This window comes from Heloderma suspectum, chromosome 4 (genome assembly GCF_057233095.1).
Source record: "Heloderma suspectum isolate Gila_16-S chromosome 4, 16-S_ref, whole genome shotgun sequence".
Taxonomy (NCBI): domain Eukaryota; kingdom Metazoa; phylum Chordata; class Lepidosauria; order Squamata; family Helodermatidae; genus Heloderma; species Heloderma suspectum.
Genome location: NC_139461.1, coordinates 85,835,623 through 85,856,751, shown reverse-complemented (window position 1 = coordinate 85,856,751; position 21,129 = coordinate 85,835,623). Strand labels below are relative to the sequence as shown.

General features: G+C 41.2%; 1 protein-coding gene across 1 annotated transcript in view; it reads left to right on the top strand.

Moving 5' to 3' along the window:
- Window positions 1-21,129, top strand: part of PIEZO2 (piezo type mechanosensitive ion channel component 2) — a 373,451-nt gene that overhangs the window by 286,103 nt on the left and 66,219 nt on the right. The window contains exons 18-26 of the mRNA XM_084849861.1: window positions 3,006-3,286; window positions 5,240-5,400; window positions 11,891-12,067; window positions 12,694-12,810; window positions 14,462-14,662; window positions 17,017-17,221; window positions 17,319-17,420; window positions 18,959-19,124; window positions 20,838-21,081. Of these exons, the coding sequence (XP_084705987.1) occupies window positions 3,006-3,286; window positions 5,240-5,400; window positions 11,891-12,067; window positions 12,694-12,810; window positions 14,462-14,662; window positions 17,017-17,221; window positions 17,319-17,420; window positions 18,959-19,124; window positions 20,838-21,081 (1,654 nt within the window). The remainder of the gene's footprint in view (window positions 1-3,005; window positions 3,287-5,239; window positions 5,401-11,890; window positions 12,068-12,693; window positions 12,811-14,461; window positions 14,663-17,016; window positions 17,222-17,318; window positions 17,421-18,958; window positions 19,125-20,837; window positions 21,082-21,129) is intronic.

Below are 21,129 nucleotides of genomic sequence, written 5' to 3'. Positions count from 1 at the left end.
TTTTGTAGGAGGAATAAGAAACTGCAATTCCCAGAGTTTCTGTGGGCAATGGAGGATTCAAGCTTACTCAGATGCCTTCATTGTAGAGAAGTCAGAACTTGGCTTTTGCAAGCTCTCTCAGCCGTTGTTTTCTCTCCTCTTTCCACCACAACCCACACAACTTTTAAGTTTGGACAGGGGTGGGGGCATGACGAAAACTAGCAGAGGCGAATGGTGGTGAAGGAGCTCCCCCAGCTAGATCTTCCTAGATTTTGAACTTTCAAAGTAGCCTAAGATTTGTATGGGAATCGTCCAGAAAGGCGTGGAGTGAGTTGGGTGTATTTTATCTATTTCTATCTCAGGCTAGGGGTAGGCATCCTGGTACCCCTCAGATGTTTTGGACTACAACTCTCATCAGCCCCAGCCATCATGGCAATGGTCAGGGATTGTTGGAATTGTTGTCCAAAGCACCTAGAGGGCACCAGACTGCCTATCCCTCCTATAGGCAAGAAGCAAGCTACATAGATAAGTCCCTCGACGTATTTGCATTTCAGTGAATTTGCTTGTCTTGCAGCTATGCATATAGTCAGTGATGTAAAAAGAAGAAGAAAGGGTTAGCTGGCATTTAAATCAGAATGAGGCATTTCATCTGACCCCAAGAACAGAACCTTGTTTCTGTGGGCCATTATTCCTCTCAAAACAGTACAATATAAATAAAAAGAAGTTCCAGTAAAGTACCTGGAATTAACACTCATATGAAGGTTCATAGAGTTTTGGCAATATGTACATACGCTTTAGTGACTTCTCGGAAGCTGCAGTGATTGTCCCAGCCAGAGAATCTGACATCCCTTGCAATGTACATTATTCATTACGAATTCACAAGCAATGATTCAGTAATGCGGAGAGAGATATCATGGTATTTTCCTACAACAGCTTTCCAGCCATGAACCATTAAGGCACTCTCCAGAGAGCATCTTGCTGTACAACAAAGGGAAGAGAGGGGGAAGAATTGGCTTCCAGTGCGGCTCTGCTCAGTCATGTGAGCCGGGGCTTTTCAGAACTGACTTTCCCAACCTCTCTGGGGGGCAAGGTATACTGTGCACAAGCATCTTTGCCACATTGCTAAAGGCTACCACTGCTCCCTTTGCAAAGGGACATTTTGGGAAGTTGGGGTGACCAAAGTACCCCCAAAGATACTAGGAAAAATCTCAGGGCAGAGGAAGTTATTCTTTTCTGAGAGAGGTTGGAAAAACTGAAGCCCAGGCCAACCATAATTACTTCTAGATTAGAGTAGTAATCATAATCACACTGAGAAGTATTTAGCAGACTTTTTTCCCTCTTGGAAATCATTATCAAAATATTTACCATGTAAAGTTACTTTTTTTTTTTAGGCTGGTTAGTAAAATTATGCATACGTTGTATGATATTTAGTGCTTTGACTACTTGCATGAAGTTAATCATTGCTGCATTAGAGATAAATTTTGTCTTGTTTATGTAACAGTGTCTTGCAAAAGTTGAAACTAGGAGTCTCATAAAATATTGAGCAAATTAAAAAAAAAAGCAACTACATGGTAATGCATCAAATATAAATGAAAGACAGATTGCCCTTTAAAAAAAGACAAGAAAAAAAGCAAAGATTAATAAATTATTTAATCCCTGAATATTTTTAATGCATTACCTAATTATTTGCCTGATTCTGCATGCGCTACTACCCAGTGTGAGCAATTCTAATCCTTTAAAGTATTTGTGGCAGTCAGCTGTTTACTAAGTCTTGTATACAGTATTGAGCAGTGGAATAAAATATCAAACATATTTAATGCTAGAGGAATCTATATTAGAGCTGAACTTGAAGCTCTCATGTTCCGGTCTAAACTTTCTTTTAGACAGAGAAACTAATAGTGTAATGTCCATACCTGACTGGAATATTTTCAAACTGAGGTTTGGATCAAAGATTGATATGTTGTTGTCTAGATGATAATTTTACTCATCATTGTGTTGAAGGTAAGTAAAAGTAAAATATTTCATGTAACCCTCATACTGGACAAACAATCCATTTTTTTCCTGTGGGGAGAAGGTAAATTTGACAACGTGCTAAAAAGTATTTTCTAGAATGCACCACTAAAAGACTTTTATCACACTCCTATTTTCTTCATTAAAATAAACAGCTTACATCCTGTCTTCAACTCACTATATTGACCTTTGCTATGGAATTCTTTAAAACATAACTGAGATAATGTGGAGAGCTGTTTCAAAATGTGATGCTACCCTTTTCAGCAGTATTCACAGAAGTTTTGCTTGCCTGTGCTTATCTATTTGCAATTGGGAAAATATGCCTATGAATCTAACACATCAGCATTTGCTTTCTAAAAAGATGAAAATATATTCAGAGTATGAATTGTGTACATTATTTGACAGAATTCACACTTGCAGAGTGATTAACTAAAAGTTTCTTTGAAACTGTAGCATACACTTTCCATCTTAATAGAAGCCTCCTGTTAATGCCAGGTTGGCATGCTGCTGTCATCTGAAGGCTGCACTGATGGATTGAGGGAATGTTAGTGAGTTATATAGCATGATGTCTTTATCTATGACCTTCTTTTATAATTCCTCTATTCTCATTTCCCTTTTTTTCTTTCTATTTCAATTACTTTGAGCAGCATCAAGAAAAAATTACCAATCCGCCAAAATGAGTAAGTCCCCATGTGAAGTCATGAAATGCTTGCTGTTTCAACATGTCATTTCATGCTTCTACATCTTAAACTCTGACCATTTTTCCCTCTGTGGGGGAAATGTCAAGTTTAGGTGGCAGTATCACTGATTTCTAATGCAAATAACTAGCATCAAAGTGACAAATAATTGCTACTATGGTGTGATCCCATGTAGAGTTTCCATTCTCTAACAGTGCTTGACCCATGTATTCATGCTCTTCCTAACCTGTTGTACTATACAAAATTAGAAGATAGTTGTTTGTAGTATTACAACTGTTTAGTTTGTTGACAAACTACAACTGCTTTGTCTACCAATAGGCTGGTGCATCAAGATGGAAGCCTGCCTGATATCACAATGATGAATTTAAATGCCAACATTGACAAGGAAGAGGAAAAGATGTTGCATGAGCAGGAAAAACTGTTGCAAGAGCAGGGGGAAATGTTGCAAGACCAACAAATGTTGCAACAGCAGGAAGAAAGTGTAATAGAAAGGGGACACCAAGAAGATGAAGAGGGTAATGAAAAAGAGGAGGAGGAGGAGGAGGAGGAGGAGGAAGTGGATGAAGATGAGGATGAATCAGAGACAGAAGAAATATCAGGTACACTATGGAGAGATTCTTACCTTTGTGTCTATTTGATTGTATTGTATTGTTGATTGAAGGTGATTCATCCAGGATAAGTGCAAATCTATAATGATAGCATTTCATATTCCTGCCAAACTGCTTTCCCCCCATAATTTTCCCCTGCCCCTGCATGCAGTGGCTATAAAAGAGCAGGGGGAATTGGTGCCGGTGGACTTTCTCTCTTTTTAGGCTGGGAATTTAGGGGGAAAGCAGTTGGATGGGAAGGTTTAAACCTCCCGTACCTGTGCATGGGGGTCCTGATCTGGATTGGGGGCTGTGTGATTGTACCGCCAACCATGCAAGGTAGCACAAGCAGCAAGACACCCTTTTGTCTATATTCCTCACTATATTCACCACCACTCATGTGTATTTTTATATCCCTCATCCTGCCCATGTGAGAAGAAGACAGGCTTAAGGCCTTTATATGCAGAGAAGAGTGGGGCCCATTTTCAGAGCCTCCTTTAAACTCCTGAACAACCAGATTAGTGTCTTTGCCAAGCAGTCCAGCACATGGGTAAGAGCACCCTTCAGACTAGGCAGGGGAATCAAATCAACTCCAGTACCCAATCCAATATGTTTATTAAAGAACCTAGCAGAGAGAATCATAGAATAGTAGGGTTGAAAGGGGCCTACAAGACCAGAAGTTCAAAAATAGCCAGTTGCTTTTAAAGTAAAATGAAACATCAAACTAGCTCACTAAACCTTCCTTATCCAGATCCTAAGAGTAACTCATCAAAGTAGCTTACAGGTGGGGGGAAGGGATTACGCCCATCTGGGCTCCAAGCCCGGCTTCGGCTTCCTCTTCATCTGGGCTTCACTCTTTACCAGCCATTCAGACACCAAGGAAAATCTCAAAGACCAAAAGTAATTCTGTGTGTCTGGGAAGTTCCCAGGGAGGGAAATTCAAAGTGACTAATCAGTAGTCCAGGAGGACCTCATCATGCATCCTCCAGGTGATTTCTACACTACCTCTTTAACATAAGCTGAGTGATGGGGCAGAGGGAAGTGAAGCAGGAGAGTGAGCCTGGAATGCATAGAGATGTAAATGTTGGCGTCTCTGCTGCCTGGCCATGTTATCCGATAAGCAGCCTTTCCAGAAAGAGTGGCGGGGGGCGGGGGAAGGGGAGGTTGGATTTCTTACAGAGCCCCACTCACTTACTTGGAGGTAAAAGAGAAAGTGAGGCTCAGCTTCATGTCGATACTTAATGTAGCATGTAATTTAGTCCTCACTGAAAGGGGTCTTCTGCTTTGTCTCAACACATACAGATGCACTGAGCTTCCAAGGCTCCTTGCAATGAGAGTTCTCGCTGTGTGAATGTGTATGAATTTGTCTTTTTAAAATGTTTTAACTGTTTTAATCTGGTGTTTTATTCTTTTATCTTGCTGTTCACCACTCTGAAATCTTTTCATGTGGAGCAGTATATAAATATTGTAAATAAATAAAATAAATACACCCAGAGACAGAGAGACTCGTGTTCACTCATCAGTGAAGGGCATTTTACTAGCTAATCATAAAGACTATTTTATTTGTCAGATTTTGAGCAACTTGTGTCTGATAAATGTTGATGGTTCACGAAATCTGGGGGCAGAGGTGGAGGAGCTAATAGTTGTTACTTTGAACGTTCCTTTGCTCAACGTCAGCCATACATGCTGTAATACAATCTGGAATAAATGTATTTAGCATGAGAAACGATACCTTGGGCATCTATGAATGACTTTAATTGAATCTTAATAATCACATTTGGCTTTAACTAAAAAATAAAGATACTTAACTGATTTTACCATCTTTTTATTATTATTTTGAGGGTGAAAAGCTGTATTTAAAAAAAAAACTGTTACCACTGTTCATCTTTCCAACTGAACATAAAAGTGGCCCTGTTCACAAAGATGGGGAAATGTTTCATAATTACATTGTTCTTATCTTCCCAGATTTAAGGAACAAATGGCATTTGGTAATCGACCGCCTTACTGTCCTTTTCTTGAAATTCCTGGAAAGCTTTCATAAGCTGCAAGTTTTTGTGTGGTGGCTTTTGGAGCTACACATTATCAAAATTGTTTCTTCATATATTATTTGGGTCACAGTAAAAGAGGCAAGTAAATAATGGATGTTCCATTCAGTTTCTCTTCCAGTGTCAATGTTACAGTAGAATGTAAACTAGTTTATCTCATGAAATATATGAATCTAAAGAGTTGGATGATCCATTTGGGATATGAAGTTTCCTGTCCCTTCTTTTTAAATAAAGCTGTCAATGTGAAGTGGAATCCTTTTAAAATCTGAATTGAAATATATTTACGCATAAAATTAAATCTTGCACGGTTTAAAAATCTGGTCTTTTGGATTTGAAAAAGTTATGTTTGAGTTTGTAAAATATATGTTATTATATTTGTATTTATTTGTTAAATTTGTATCCCACCTTTCCACCAAATGGTGTGAAATGCTTGTCCCTAAAAGGAGCTCTTGAAAATTCATTCAGACCTCAAAATGTGCATTTCACAATAAGAATTTTGCATTGCAAATTTTCAGAAGTAAATACTGATACTTTGGAGTTTTGCATGCATATTACAATGCAAAGTTTGTTTTAGCATTGCAAGATTCACTGATTTCCCATATTCTGAACCAAACTATGCAAATCATTGCTTTAGTACACTGTTGTAAAATTTCACCCCCTCTCCCCATCTTCTTAGATAAACTCTAGCTCATGTTCTTGTCTTGTTCCATTTTGACTCCTGCAACTTTCTTTTCCCTTGCTTTTTCTTACACCTTAGCATTTTCACCCTTATCTAAAACTCCACTGCTAAAATATTCACCTCTTGCATCATTTAGACCACCCTTCTCTAACCTGGTGCTCTCCAGATGTGTTGGCCTACAATTCCTATCACCCCAAGCCAGCATAGGTTGTTCTGGCTGGGGATGATTGGAATTGTAGTCCAACACATCTGGAGAGCACCAGGTTGGGGATGGCTGACTCAGACCTTCCCCTTTAGCATCCAGCACTACTTGTTTGTCTGTACTTTTAAAACTCTCCACACCCTTGCATTTCTGTTACTATTTTCCATTGTATCCCTACATATAATCGTCACTCCCCTATGTCTACCGCTCTCAGCTACTCAACTTTCCTGCTCCCCTAAACAGTTCCACCCATTCTCCTTTGCTGATCCCCAGAATATCTATGAGGTATCACATCTCTTCCTTCAAATCCTTCCCCCAAACACATTTTTATTAACTTTGCATTATTTCCCTAATTTATCCCTAATTCAAATTAAGCTGGAGCATTCCCATTCATTCTTTCTTGTATTCGCCTTTTTTCTTTTTCCTCCCTTCACTTCCCTTCTCTTGTCTCTTCCACCACTGACATTTTGCTGTAAGCGCATTGGGGCAGGAGCTTTTTGCTTTTGTTCTGCAAATTGCCATATACTGTACAGTGAGAGCATATTATTATTATTATTATTATTATTATTATTTTATCATCATCATAGAATCATAGGATCATAGAACAGTAGGGTTGGAAGGGACCTATAAGACTGTTGAGTCCAACCCCCTGCTCAATGCAGGAATCCAAGTCAGAGCATCCCCGGCAGATGGCTGTCCAGCCCCATCTTGAATGCCTCCAGTGTGGGAGAGCCCACTACCTCCCTAGGTAATTGGTTCCATTGTCGTATTGCTCTAACAGTCAGGAAGTTTTTCCTGATGTTCAGCCGGAATCTGGCTTCCTGTAACTTGAGCTCATTATTCCATGTCCTGCATTCTGGGATGATGGAGAAGAAATCCTGGCCTTCCTCTCTGGGACAACCTTTCAAGTACTTGAAGAGCGCTATCATATCTCCCCTCTGTCTTCTCTTCTCAAGGCTAAACATACCCAGTTCTTTCAGTCTCTCTTCATAGGGCTTTGTTTCCAGTCCCCTGATCATCTTTGTTGCCCTCCTCTGAACCCTCTCCAGTTTGTCCACATCCTTCTTAAAGTGTGGTGCCTCGAACTGGACACAGTACTCCAGATGAGGCCTAGCCAGTGCTGAGCAGAGGGAACTTGTGCTTCCCAGGATTTGGAAGCTATGCTTCTATTAATGCAAAATAGCATTTGCCTTTTGCAGCCACATCACATTGTTGGCTCATATTCAGCTTGTGATCGACAACAATTCCAAGATCCTTCTCGCTTGTAGTGTTGTTGAGCCAAGTATCCCCCACCTTGTAACTGTGCATTTGGTTTCTTTTTCCTAGGTACAGAACTTGGCATTTATCCCTACTAGATGTCATTCTGTTGTTTTCTGCCCAGTGCTCCAGTCTATCAAGATCCCTTTGAATTTTGTTTCTGTCTTCCAAAGTGTTAGCTATCCTGCCCAATTTTGTGTCATCTGCAAATCTGATCAGAATTCCCTGCACCTCCTCCTCCAAGTCATTAATAATAATGTTGAAGAGCACTGGGCCCAGGACTGAGCCCTGCCATACCCTGCTCGTTACCTCTCACCAGTTTGAGAAGATCCCACTGATAAGCACTCTTTGAGTCCAGTTCAGTAGCCAACTGTGGATCCACCTGATCAGTGTTTCATCTAGCCCACTTTGAGCTAGTTTGCTCATCAGGATATCATGGGCACTTTGTCAAAAGCTTTCCTGAAGTCGAGGTATATTATGTCCATAGCATTCCCGCAGTCCACAAGGGAGGTTTCTTGATCAAAAATGAGATCAGATTCGTCTGGCAGGATTTGTTCTTGACAAATCCATGTTGGCTTCGAGTAATCACTGCATTGTTGTCAAGGTGCTTACAGACTGATTGCTTTATCATCTGCTCCAGAATTTTCCCAGGGATTGATGTCAGACTGACTGGTCTGTAATTACCAGGTTCCTCCTTTTTACCCTTTTTGAAGATAGGGACAACATTAGCCCTCCTCCAGTCATCTGGCACTTCCCCCGTCCTCCATGATTTCTCAAAGAGAATAGACAGTGGTTCTGATTGCTCTTCTGCCAGTTCTTTTATTACTCTAGGATGCAGTTCATCTGGCCCTGGAGTTTTGAGCTCATTCAAAGTAATGAGGTGTTCCTTGACCATATGCCTATCGATCTCAAGCTGCAATCCTGTCCCTTCAGCCTGTACTTCGCCTTTGCCAAGGGGCTCATAGACCCTCTTTTGGGAGAAGACTGAGCCAAAGTAGGGATTGAGCACCTCTGCCTTTTCTTTGTCATCTGTTATCATTTTGCCATCCTTATTTAATAGTTGAACCACCATTTCTTTCCTTTGTCTTTTACTATGCATGTATCTGAAGAAAGCCTTTTTGTTGCTTTTAGCATCCCTCGCTAACCTCAGCTCGTTCTCAGCTTTAGTCTTCCTGACACCATCCCTGCAATTCTGTGCTACCTGCCTGTACTCTTCCTTTGTAGCGTGGCCTTCCTTCCACTTCCTATATGTGTCCTTTTTTGTTTTCAGGCCATCTCTAAGCTTTTTGTGAAGCCACATTGTCTTCTTCTGTTGTCTTCCACCTTTTCTTCTTGTTGGAGTTGTTTGTAATTGTGCCTTTAGAATTTCCTTTTTTTTAAACTCCCACCCATCTTGGACTCCTTTTCTTGTTAGAGTTGCTTGCCGTGGGACCTGACTTATCATTGTTCTGAGTTTATTAAAATCAACTTTCCTAAAATCCAGGGTACGCATTTGGCTACACTCAGCTTTTGCGTCCTTTAGAACCAGGAACTCAAGTATAACATGGTCGCTTTCCCCCAGAGTTCCTGTAACTGCTACTTTATCCACTAAGTCATCCCTGTTTGTTAGGATCAAGTCAAGGATAGCCGATCCTCTAGTTCCTTCCTCTACTTTCTGTAGGAGGAAGTTATTCACCAAACAAGTCAGGAATTTCCTGGAGAGGCCATCTTTTGCAGAATTTGTCTCCCAACAAATATCAGGGAAATTGAAGTCCCCCATTACTACTACATCATGCTTCCTTGGAACCTTGGCTATTTGCTTTTCAAAAGTTTCATCCTCGTCTTCTCCTTGATTGGGTGGCCAGTGGTAGACCCCAACCACCATGTTCCTTTTATTCTTTGTTCCATTTATTTTAACCCAGATGCTCTCGATGGGGCTACCAAGCTCATCCTCCTGTATTTATGTGCAGAAATATGTATTTTTAATGTATAGTACAACCCCACCTCCCATTCTGTTCCTCTTTTTCTTTTTGAACAAGTTATATCCTTCAATTGCTGTATTCCAGTCATAATAGTCATCCCACCAAGTCTCAGTTACACCTATCAAGTCATAATATCCCTACTGTATTAAGAGTTCAAGTTCGTTCTGTTTGTTTCCCATACTCTGGGCATTAGTATATAGACATCGAAGACCATGTGCTTCATAGTCTGGCTTTCTTCCTACATGTTTCTGAAGACTATTATTGGGCACTATTAGAGCTGTTTTCTCCGTTGCGCTGCATGAGCCTTCGTCCATTGTTACCCCCAACTTTATGTCTCCCTTCCCTGTAGGATTCAGTTTAAAGCCCTCCTGATAATATTCTTCATGCTGTGGCCAAACACATTCTTCCCAGCCTTTGTGAGGTGCAACCCATCCCTTGCCAACAGTCCATCATCCAGGAAGTATAGCCTGTGGTCCCAGAATCCAAATCTGTCTCGTCGGCATCACCTTCGTAGCCAGTCATTTACCCGGAGTCTTTTTCTTTCCCTTTCTGTCCCTCTTCTAACTACTGGAAGGATGGATGAGAAAACTATCTGGGCCCCAAAGTTCTTGAGTTTCCCGCGCAAATCTTCAAAGTCCGACATGATTTCTTCATAGCTCTGCTTGGCGGTATCATTTGTTCCCACATGGATGAGAAGAAAGGGGTACCTGTCAGTGGGCTTTATGAGTGCAGGCAACCCTTCAGTCACGTCTCTAATTCATCCTCCCAGGAGTCAGCATACCTGGCAAGTCCACAGGTCTTCACGACATACTTGGTTTTCAATCCCACGCAGCAAGGAGTCTCCCACTACTACTATTCTTCTCTTCTTCTTGTTGTAGGCCTGGGTTTCATCGCCTCTGCTTGACTGACCTTCAGCCTCTTGCTCGCTCTCATGCAGGTTCCCCTGTAATTCTTCCTCTGTGGGCTGTTCTCCAGTGTCATCCTCAAGTACCTGAAAATGGTTCCATAGTTCCAATGCTTCCACTGGTGTAGAATGGCTTCTAGTTCTTCTGCTCCTGTCACCCTTTTCCAAGGAGTATCCTCTACTTCATTTTTCCTCACCTCAGCATCTCCCTCTTCTGCCTCAGCTTGCTGTTGCTCTTCAAGCTTCTGTTCTTCCCTTTGCTGCTGTAGTTCCACCATTCTGTCCAAACTCTTCATGTTCTCTTATTCCCTGGAGGGTCAACAGTCACTGCTCCAGTCCTCTTACTTTTTCTTCCAGCAGTGTGATCAACTTGCACTTGTTGCAGGTGTAGGCCATGTTGTTCTCAGGGAAGAAAACAAACATTGCACACACCTTGCAGGTCACCACCACTTGTCCTTCCATAGTCTCTTTTTCCTTTTTGTGTCTAGCTTTCTGATTGTTCTAGAGTAGCCTGTGCCTGGTCCTCTACTCACTGGAGGTTAAAAACAAAGTCCCGCTGGTATGGAAGTGTGTGTTACAAGAAAAATAAAGTTAAAGTAAGTTTTGTGTTTTTTTAATGTTAGGGGCCTCCCCTGCCAAACTCCCCTGGCCAACTCCTGTTTGCTCTCCCTGTCTGCTCATTCTGATCACTCACACTCTGGGAGCTTGCTCGCTTCAATAGTCCCTAGACCAGCTGGAGCAGCTTCCTCTGCTCTACTCTGCTCAGCTAGGAGGCGGGAAACAGACTGAAACTTCTTGCGCACACAGATGCTGGGAGTACTCAAGCCACACCCCCTCAATTCAGTTGGAGCTCTCAGGAGCACTTGGTGAGCTCACAGCCACTCAGAAGGAAAAGGACAGCCCCCTGGGCTTACTCCAGCCCACTTACCTCTTTGCCTTTCTCCTCTTCCCCTGCCGAACTCCCCTGGCCAACTCCTGTTTTCTCTTCCTGTTCGCTCGCTCTGATTGCTCGCTCTCTGGGAGCTTGCTTGCTTCTATAGTCTTCTACAGTCATCATCATCAATATTATTATCATTATTATTATTATTATTTGATTAAAAGATGTTTAGTCCTAAGATGGAAAAGGGCTCTTTTATTCCATTTCCTCACTTCAACCTTCCTCTCTCTTTTGAACATGCTAGAATACTGCTATAGCCACACAAAGTACTCTGGCACTAGGGAAAATTACTGTTTCAGCATCATGGTTGATGATGTCACTGGCTGCTAGGCAGGCTGGGAAAATGGAAAAGAGGGCTACCAGGACTCACAAAAGTGGGAGGTGCAGGACCCTATTTTGGTTCTAATTATGTTCCTAGGGAATTGGGCTTAAAATGAACTATTTTCCTGTTGTTGTTGTTGTTGTTGTTGTTAGAAATTCCAAATCAAGTGTGTGGGGGGGATTTATCCATCAATCTTCTTTATTTCTTCAGTTGTAAATAAATACAGTTTACCATGAGGTACCATAATAAAACCTCCCCCAAAGTTGTAATCTAATAAGTATATTATATTTTCCCACTTTGTCCTCTCAGGTTTCTCTCCTGAACTCTGTGTTTCTGATTGCCTGGGCTTTTGCATTGCCATATTCTCAGTTCCGCCCGTTGGCATCCAGTATCTGCACTGTTTGGACTTGTGTGATTATCATTTGCAAGATGTTGTACCAGCTTGAAACTATCAATCCTGCAGCATTTTCTTTCAACTGCACAATGGTAAGTACTAGCTAGTTAATATCTTTTTAAAAAGTGAGTAGTGTAATCTGATAGTGTCCTTTTTCACATGGAAGTCTAGCCCTGCAGACGAGAGGGTGCTTCTCTCCAGAAGGGCCATCCGTTTTATTTTTGGTTCTGCCTTCTATCAGAAGAGGAGCTAAGTCTGCTGCCTGCCGTCCTACCTGTAAACCTTTCAGTAAACCCAACTTCCTTTTCTTAAACGTATGCAGTTTCTTCAGTCTCCCCTCATATTATTGCCTTCCAATTTAGTTCAGTTCTCCACTGTGAATCCCTTCCGATTTATCAACATCTGTCATGGGATTTGCCTCTCTTTAGGCTTGATACTAAGCTTTTGGAGCTCCATGTATGGGGAAAACCATGTCCAACTTAGGGAGTATGATGTTGAAGGCACAATTGCCTTCTACTTTTTGTAGCCAGGTAGGACTTTTAATCCTAACTGTTAGTGGTGTGAGCCTTAAATGGACTTCATAAACCCTTTGTTAGTGAGGAAGCCCTGTGCAGGCGCCTGGGTTCTTTAGTTACAGATGCAGTCCTAGCTCTGCTCAATCAATGCATCCCCCGTGAAGATGTCAGAACTAACATTAATTTCTCTTTTTTCATTTTAGCCTAATGCAACTGAAAAGCAAGAAGGCATGAATGAATCAATTCTCTACAGAAAACCCATTGATCCAGCTGAGTGGGTTGGATTAAGGAAGTCTTATCCTCTGCTTGTATACTTGAGGGTAATTATTATATATTCTCTGTTCAAATTCTTTTTTCGGGGGGCATGAAGAAATTCTGCATTTATTCCTTTTTAACAATGGGATGGTTCACACGATCAAGCAGCCCTCCATGGGTTATTTAAGCCACAATGGGCTGCAATGTGGGCAGCAGCCATTTTGAATATTCAAGCTGCAACTGTGGCTTGTCGTGCCATCCGAAACCCAACAAGGATGGGTTCTTGGCATGGTTAACGAATCACCCTCAACCCTAAAATGTTCAAAGGTTGTCGAGCATGTGCCATAACCCACCGTGGCTTAAATAAGCCATGGTGGGCTGTGGTGATCATGCAACCTGGTCAATTTCTGTTGCAGTGGTGGCTCTCCTCTCATCAGACAACCATTATGTTTCTCCATAATGCTTCACACTGAATGATCCTGCATCATAGTGTCATCCCAGAGGCATTGTTACAAAACGACCATAGATATTCAAACATTTTGGAGAATGATTTCATCTGAATAATTCATGTGCCTTTCTAGTTGTTACTAAAATGCAAGCCTTATTGTACACCACTTGCTGGGGAACTTGGGCAGGAGGGTGCTGTTGCACTTGTGTCCTGCTTGTGGGTTTCCCGTCAACAGCTGGTTGGCCACTGTGTGAACAGAATGCTGGGAGTAGATGGACCCCTGGTCTGATCCAGCATGGCTCTTCTTATGGTCTTATTTAGGCATTGTTTGGGTAAAATTTGCTGTAGGAGTCTGCACCAAGAGCCTCACCTCCCAATGTCATGTCAGCATGCAGCTCCTCCCAAAGGCGTCCATGTGTACAGCCAATTGTACGGGATTTCAAATTGCATGGAAGCCTACACTCATACATGTGTAGGCCTCCCCCCTGCAGGTGTTTGTGCTGTACTCATGGATGCCTTTGGGTGGAGCTATATGGTGATGCAATGTCAGAAGGAGGGGCTACTTGGCACGGTCCTGTTCCTGCTCACTGGATGATTTTTACCAGTTTCAATAACACCTGAATAGGCCTATAGATATGCATGAATCTTTGTAGTCTATGTTATATAAAAAACAGCTGGGAGACTGGTTCCATATAGCTTCACTAACTTCGGTTTTGTCTACAGACTGACCTGAAGTGAGAATAATGGTGAAAACAGCTAGAGTTCCTAATGCTCACAAGCCTGCTTCTGTTTGGTTCCCCTGACAGCGGTAGCAGTTACATAAGCAGGGACTTTGGCTTGGTTAGCATTACATCTGAACCAGGAATTTTGGCTTGTCTCTCCCCTGACAAGCCAGAGTTGTAACCCAAGAACAAACCCTGGGTTACAACTCTGGCTTCCCAGGGGAGAGAGTCCCTGGCTTGTGTAGCCATACCTGCTGACAGGGGCAGGCAAGAGAGAATGATGGAACCACATGTGCTAGCATGTTGGCTCATTCGTGGTAGCCCAGAATTAAAAAAAAAATCTGGGTTCCTTCCTATTACATCTGAACATGACCAATGTGGTCACAGATAGGGTAAGAAAATTCCTTAGCTATTTTTTATCATATGATACAGAAGATTTTATGTAAATATTTTTAGGGGGTATGTTGCAAGTTGCAGGGTGCTTGTTTTCAATAGAATATGAATTGATTGTCTGCAGCTCTTATGGCTTCCTTCCTTCTCTTGCAGAATAACCTGTTGATGCTGGCAATCTTGGCCTTTGAAGTTACTATTTACCGGCACCAGGAATACTACAGATGTCGAAACAATCTCACTGCACCTGAGACCAGAACAATTTTTCATGATATTACCAGATTACATTTGGATGATGGAGTAATTAGCTGTCTTAAATACTTCATAAACTATTTCTTCTACAAATTTGGTTTGGAGGTAAATTCAGTGTGAGCATTGTTTAAATAGTAATTTTTACAGTGACTCCATCTTGAGCATATCTATTATGCATTTAGATTTGGATTTATGCCCTGCCCTTCAGTAAAATTCCCAGGGCAGCTTATAGAATTTAAAAATACAATAAAACAAATTTAAAACATACAAATCAATCAGTAGGAAAAGCATAAAAAGAACAAACTCAGCCAAGGTGAAATGGATCAAATTTAACTTCAAGTCTTGACAGAATAAAAAGATCTTTGTCCAAATGACATCAGATTAGGTGCTGGACAAAACTTTTTGGGGAGATCATTCCGCAATCTAGCACCAAACCAAAACCTTCTGGGGAGACCATTCTGCAATCTGAGCACCAAACCTGAGAAGGCACTCAGATGTCAGGGGATGTTCAATTTCTTCTGGAGGGGGTTGCACTCTCCCTGAAGGATCAGGTTCATAGTTTGGGGGTGCTCTTGGATCCAGCATTGTCACTAGAGGCAAGGTGGACTCTGTGGCATGGAGCACCATTTACCAGCTTAGGTTGATATACCATCTATGTTCTTGTCTGGACAGAGGTAGCCTAGCTAAAGTTATCCATGTTCTGATAACCTCTCATTTGGATTACTGAAATGCATTATACATGGGGCTGCCTTTGAAAATGACTTTGAAACTTCAGCTGGTCCAAAAAAGGGGCAGCGAATTTTTTAACAGGGACTGGCCAATGTGATCATATTATGCCAATACCTTTCCATCTGGACTGGCTGCCAGTCCATTTCTGGGCCCAATTCAAAGTGCTTGTATTAATATTCAAAGCCCTAACTGGTTTGGGGCCAGGTCACTTAAAGGATCGTCTCCTCCCATATATACTTGCCCAGACCCTAAAATTGTCTTCAGCGATCCTTCTCTGGGAGCCCCTGCCAAATGACGTGAGGTGGGTGGCTACTAAAAAGGGGGCCTTTTCTGCTGTGGCACTCCGGTTATGGAATGAGCTTCCCAGAGAGGCTTGCCTGGAGCCTGCGTTGTGCTGTTTTTGGTGCCAGGTGAAGACCTTATTTTCCCAGTCATTTTAGTCTTTCAGTTTCTGTGGTTTTAAATCTGTTACTGTACTTTAAATCTTTGTGCTGCTGCTAGGGTTTATTTTGGTTTTTATTTTTATTTTATACTGTAATTTTAAACTATTACATTTTTATATGTTATGTCGTAAATCATTGTTTTAATTGTTGGATTGTAAACTGCCCAGAGAGCTTTGGCTATTGGGCTGTTTAGAAATATAATAAATAAACAAACAAACATGGGGAAGAGGCTCTGATAAAGACCTTTACGTATGGGTAGGCATATGTGGAGATACAGTAGGTGATCCTTCAGGTACACTGGTCCCAAGCCAAGAAGGGCTTTCAAGGTCAAACCAGCACTTTTCATTGAGCCCAGAAACATACCAGAAGCCAGTTGACTGGGAACCAGGTGACATAACCAGTTTGATATGAGCATAACACTGGCTCACAGTTAGTATCTGCTGCCATTCAGGCAGCAAAAAAAGTCCTACAACTCCCAGCATTCCTCAGCCCGCTATATTGGCTCAGGGATGCTGGGAGTTGTAGGACTTTTTTCTGTCTAAATATGCCTAGGACTGTGCCCTAAGTTACTGCTCTAAATGTATGGCAGCGAGCTGGGGGGGGGGTTGGTCATAGAGTGCAGTATTGTCACAAGAGCACAGCAGCGCTGTAATTTCTACCCTATTGGTTTTATTTATTTATTTACTTTAAATTGTTTTAGATTTCCCCCTCCTCCAATGCTTGCATTTAATTTGTAACTCAAAGAGCTTCAGTTTGGTTTTGGTAGGAAGCCCATCTTTTTAGCTGGTGTCTCTCTCTCGGATCTTCTAAAGACGGCTAAAATCCAAGGAAGAATCTCTATCATGCCATAGTTCCTGCCATAGTTGATTATAGGATAAGCTCCTTGTGTGTACAATGAGCTGTATTAATCCTACATTAAGAGCCCTGTTCTCATGCAATACTTAGGATAGCTACCATCCTCTGTTTTTTCCTCCTGAATTTTTCATTACATTTGCAAACGTTGTTGCCATGATATACCAAGATATTACTCAGATCTTTTAGCAGTGGCTTTATTATCTCTTCACTTTGCAAAAAGAAGAACTTTTACATGTTGAATAAGTCATTGCTGATAGAAAGATAAATAAAGCATGGCATATTTGTTGAGAGAGAACCTGAGAAATGTTACATACTGGTAAACAAAGTGTTACAATCAAACTCATAGAGTTTTCAAGAATGAAGCGGAATAATATCTCTATCGTGGGCCATCTAGGGGGATGTAAATTCTGTATATTTGTCTTGTTATCACAGAGCTGTTTCCTCTTGTCCATAAATGTAATTGGTCAACGAATGGATTTCTATGCCATGATTCATGCCTTTGCCTTAATTGTTGTGTTGTATCGACGGAGAAGAAAAGCCATTGCAGAGATCTGGCCGAAGTACTGCTGTTTTCTGTCATGCATCATGACATTCCAGTACTTTATTTGTATTGGCATTCCACCTGCTCCTTGTAAAGGTAAGATTGCCTTTTGCTTTTATAGTAACCGCTGAAAAACCAACAGAAAAGAGATGTGAATGACTAGCTGTAATTGTTCTTGCTTTTCCCTTCATAGATTATCCATGGAGAAGTCCTAATGCCAACTTCAACTCTAATATCATCAAATGGTTATACTTCCCAGATTTTATTGTTTCACCAAATGCAGTCTTTCTTGTCTGTAAGTATTTTAATGCATCCATAATAAGTATTATGGATGCTTATTCCCTTGTCTCCTTCTTTGCAACACATTTTAAAGTAATGTTTTAAAACACATTGGCATTTGTAGAGGTGCATCAGTATCTTATTGTTAAACTTGGTGAGTCTGCATGAAGATAAGCAAAAAAGAAAATGTAGGGTTAGCCTGGGCAGACCATGGAGGAGATACCCTGTACTTGTAAATAAATAAATACATTTCTAAAAGTAATTCTGGGATTGGAGTGTGCACAGTTTCCTGCGCCTTCTAGCACCTTTTTTTTTTTCCTTTCTACATTACTGGTGCAAAACTATGCATTGAGAAAACACTGCAAAAAAGCAGACTTGTTCCTATTGTGCATACAGCTGCATCAAGATTCCTACAATTTGTTTTTTTTACTGATGTACACACATGCTTCCGCACCTTAGTAAAACACTACTCAAAAAATCTCAATACCACTATATATACTGTTACAGAGAAGCTTAGCCCTAATGGGGTTTATGTATGCATGCTTTTTTTGTGTGTTTTATATTTTTATTAGCATCACTGTGGCACCTTGTTTGAAGTTTCTGTTTTGAGGCGGGAGGTGGGGGCTGAGAAAAGCAAAAAGTGCGAGGTGCCTGAAGCATGACAGGAAGGAGAGATAGTAGTTGTGAAGCTAGCACCTAATTACTGAGGTGTGTCCTCTACTGATTAAGTTAACAGGAGTTGCCTCCAGGGAACTCCTGAGACATGCAAATACCTACCTGCCTGGGTGCCAAGTCTCCACCCCAGCTAGAGAACTCATGAAGTGTTTTTAATTTCCCGTATCCCTTATATTGGCTCAGGAAATGAGCCAGTTTATTTGCTGTTCTTTGAGAAATGCACCTGCTTTTTTCCAAGCCAGTTCAGCTGGAGTGTTTGCCTGCTTCTAGTATTCAGGCACAGTCGCATTAAATACACCTCAGCTTCCAGCCTCCCCCAAACTCCCTTCGACTAGGAGAAACCCTGCATAGCCTGTGTTGGGAACCCTGCCAGGAAGCTTGCAATCATCATCATCATCAGTTGAATTACCCACACGTGTGTGGACCCTGAATTCAGTAGTCAAGACTGAACAGACAACACCCACCCTATATAGTTGTTGTTGTTGTTGTTGTTGTTACAGTTTTGTTATTTTTATTGTTATATACTTTTATTATTTATATGATTTATTATTTATTATTAGTTTAGATGGCACATATTTCTTTAATGCTTTTGCTAGCTCTGTCTGCCTCTGTGTGCTGCTGTTGCACTGCTATTAAATAAGTTGTTCGCATTCCTTATATTTGTTTTCTTAGTTTTAGATTTTATATTAATGTTATGCTTTCATATGCATCACCTTGATGACATTTGAAGAAAGTTGTCTCATATTATAAAAGTGAGTGAGTGAGTGAATGAATGAATGAATGAATAAATGAGTTGTACCACCAACAAAATGTAGTCTTACATACATCTAAGCAAAGACACTGACTTATGTTTTCATTTAAACATCTCCCTCCTGCCAGATGATTTCATGTTGCTGCTATGTGCATCCCTACAAAGGCAAACATTTGAAGATGAGAACAAGGCTGCTGTACGTATCATGGCTGGAGACAATGTGGAGATCTGCATGAACCTTGATGCAGCATCATTTAGCCAACATAATCCTGTCCCTGACTTCATCCATTGCCGGTAAGGGCTGGATCTTGGATAGGTGTAAAGGTCACACACCTTTCTAAAGATCTGCTTCATTTATTCCCAGTCCTCATGACCTCTTCACAGCATCAGCATCATGCTCTTTGAGGCCTCTGAATTCAGTGGGGAACAAAATTGCACACCAGTAGTGGAGGGCTCAGACACATGGCTTGCACCCATATCCCCAAAGTGAAGAGATAAGACACACATTTGTTGGGTTAAAAGAGCAACAACTTTATTAAACTCATTTCAGTTAAGGGATTTGCAGTGGGCAAATAGCCTAACTTAATAACTTCGTCTCTCCAGTGCGGGTTCCCTATCAGACTGTGAAGCAGGAACTTTTCTCCTACTGTCCCAGACTTTGGGTGAGCTCCTCAGTCCCAGGACCAATGGCCAGCCTTTCACCTATAGGAGATAACATCATTTCACATCATTATTGCCAAAGTTATCCTTTTCCAACCTGGTGTCTTCCAGATGTGCTGGACTATAACTCCTATTATCCCCAGCCAGCATGGCCATTGGCCATGCTGGCTGGGGATGATGGGAGCTGTGGTTAAAGACATTTGGAGGGCACCAGATCAGAGAAGGCTGTAACCTAAGATAAAAACTCAGTTTATATTGTCCCAGACAATATTACAGTTATTTAATACAGCAAAAGCTTTATTTACAGAATATCTGTGAAGAATTTGCTCCATATATTAATTAGTGATTTGTAGCAATGGAGCTATAAATTATGGGAGCAGACCACACAGTGTTTCATGACATCTTGAAGGAGAAATAAATATATTAAGATGAACCAAGCTCTGCATAGCTGGAACAAACAGTCACTTTTAAATATAGATCTTTTTTGAGAATGCAAACCAGTGTTGTCTGCATTTTGACTTTCTTAATTGATAAATAAAAGCATATAGTCTATAGTATACATGATCATCTTGGAGGAAATGCCAAAAGGTAGAGTTCCTACAGAAGGATCTCTGAGGCATCAGTTTCTCAAGAAAATATACTATGCTGCTGGGAAAGCAATATAATGCATATGTTTGTTGACTTACTGCTTAGCTCCCAACTGAAATCAGTGGGACAACACATTGATTATCACTGATTCACAGATGGACTTGCCATTTTTGGCTAATGTTACTTAATAGGCTATACAAGCAAAAGAGTTGAGTTATCCATTGAAAGGTGCAGAAGACAATGACTTGGATCCTAGGTTTTCCTTCCACAAACAGAAGGCCTCCTTCTATTCATATAAGGGAGGCTTCCTTATATGATAAAATGGAGGAGGCTCCCATTGGCAAAAGGCGGGTGGGTAGAATTGCCAATTCCACCACCTCCCCTCTGCAGCATCCCACACCATCTCCTGTGCTGTTCTGGAAGGATCCCAGTCCTCCTGTGCAGATTGGGGGGGGGGCCACAGGGGGAAGGGAGAACCTGTGAAAATCGCCTCCCATCCCACCTCCTCCAGCAGGAGTATTCCATGAGTGGGGGTTTGCTCGTGGGAAGTTAGGATCCAAACCAATAATTCTAGATTTGCCAACATAGTATGTTGACTAATTTTTTAATCTAATCTTTTCATCCAAGTCATTTTGTCAACATGAATAATATACTAAATATTTGTCATGAAAACTTAGTACACACACAAAAAAATCTGTGTTCAAAAAATTGAACTAATGGTGGTTTGACATATTTCACTCCTATTTTCTTTTGTTCCAGATCTTATCTAGATATGGGTAAAGTGATAACATTCAGTTACCTCTTCTGGTTTGTTCTCACCATCATCTTTATAACGGGAACCACTCGGATCAGTATATTTTGTATGGGCTACTTAGTAGCCTGTTTCTACTTCCTGCTCTTTGGAGGAGATCTGTTGCTTAAACCTATCAGAAGCATTCTTCGCTATTGGGACTGGCTGATAGCTTATAATGTCTTTGTGATTACAATGAAAAATATATTGTCAGTAAGTGTCTCGTTCTCGAGTCTTAAATATTTACGTCTAGATTGGAGG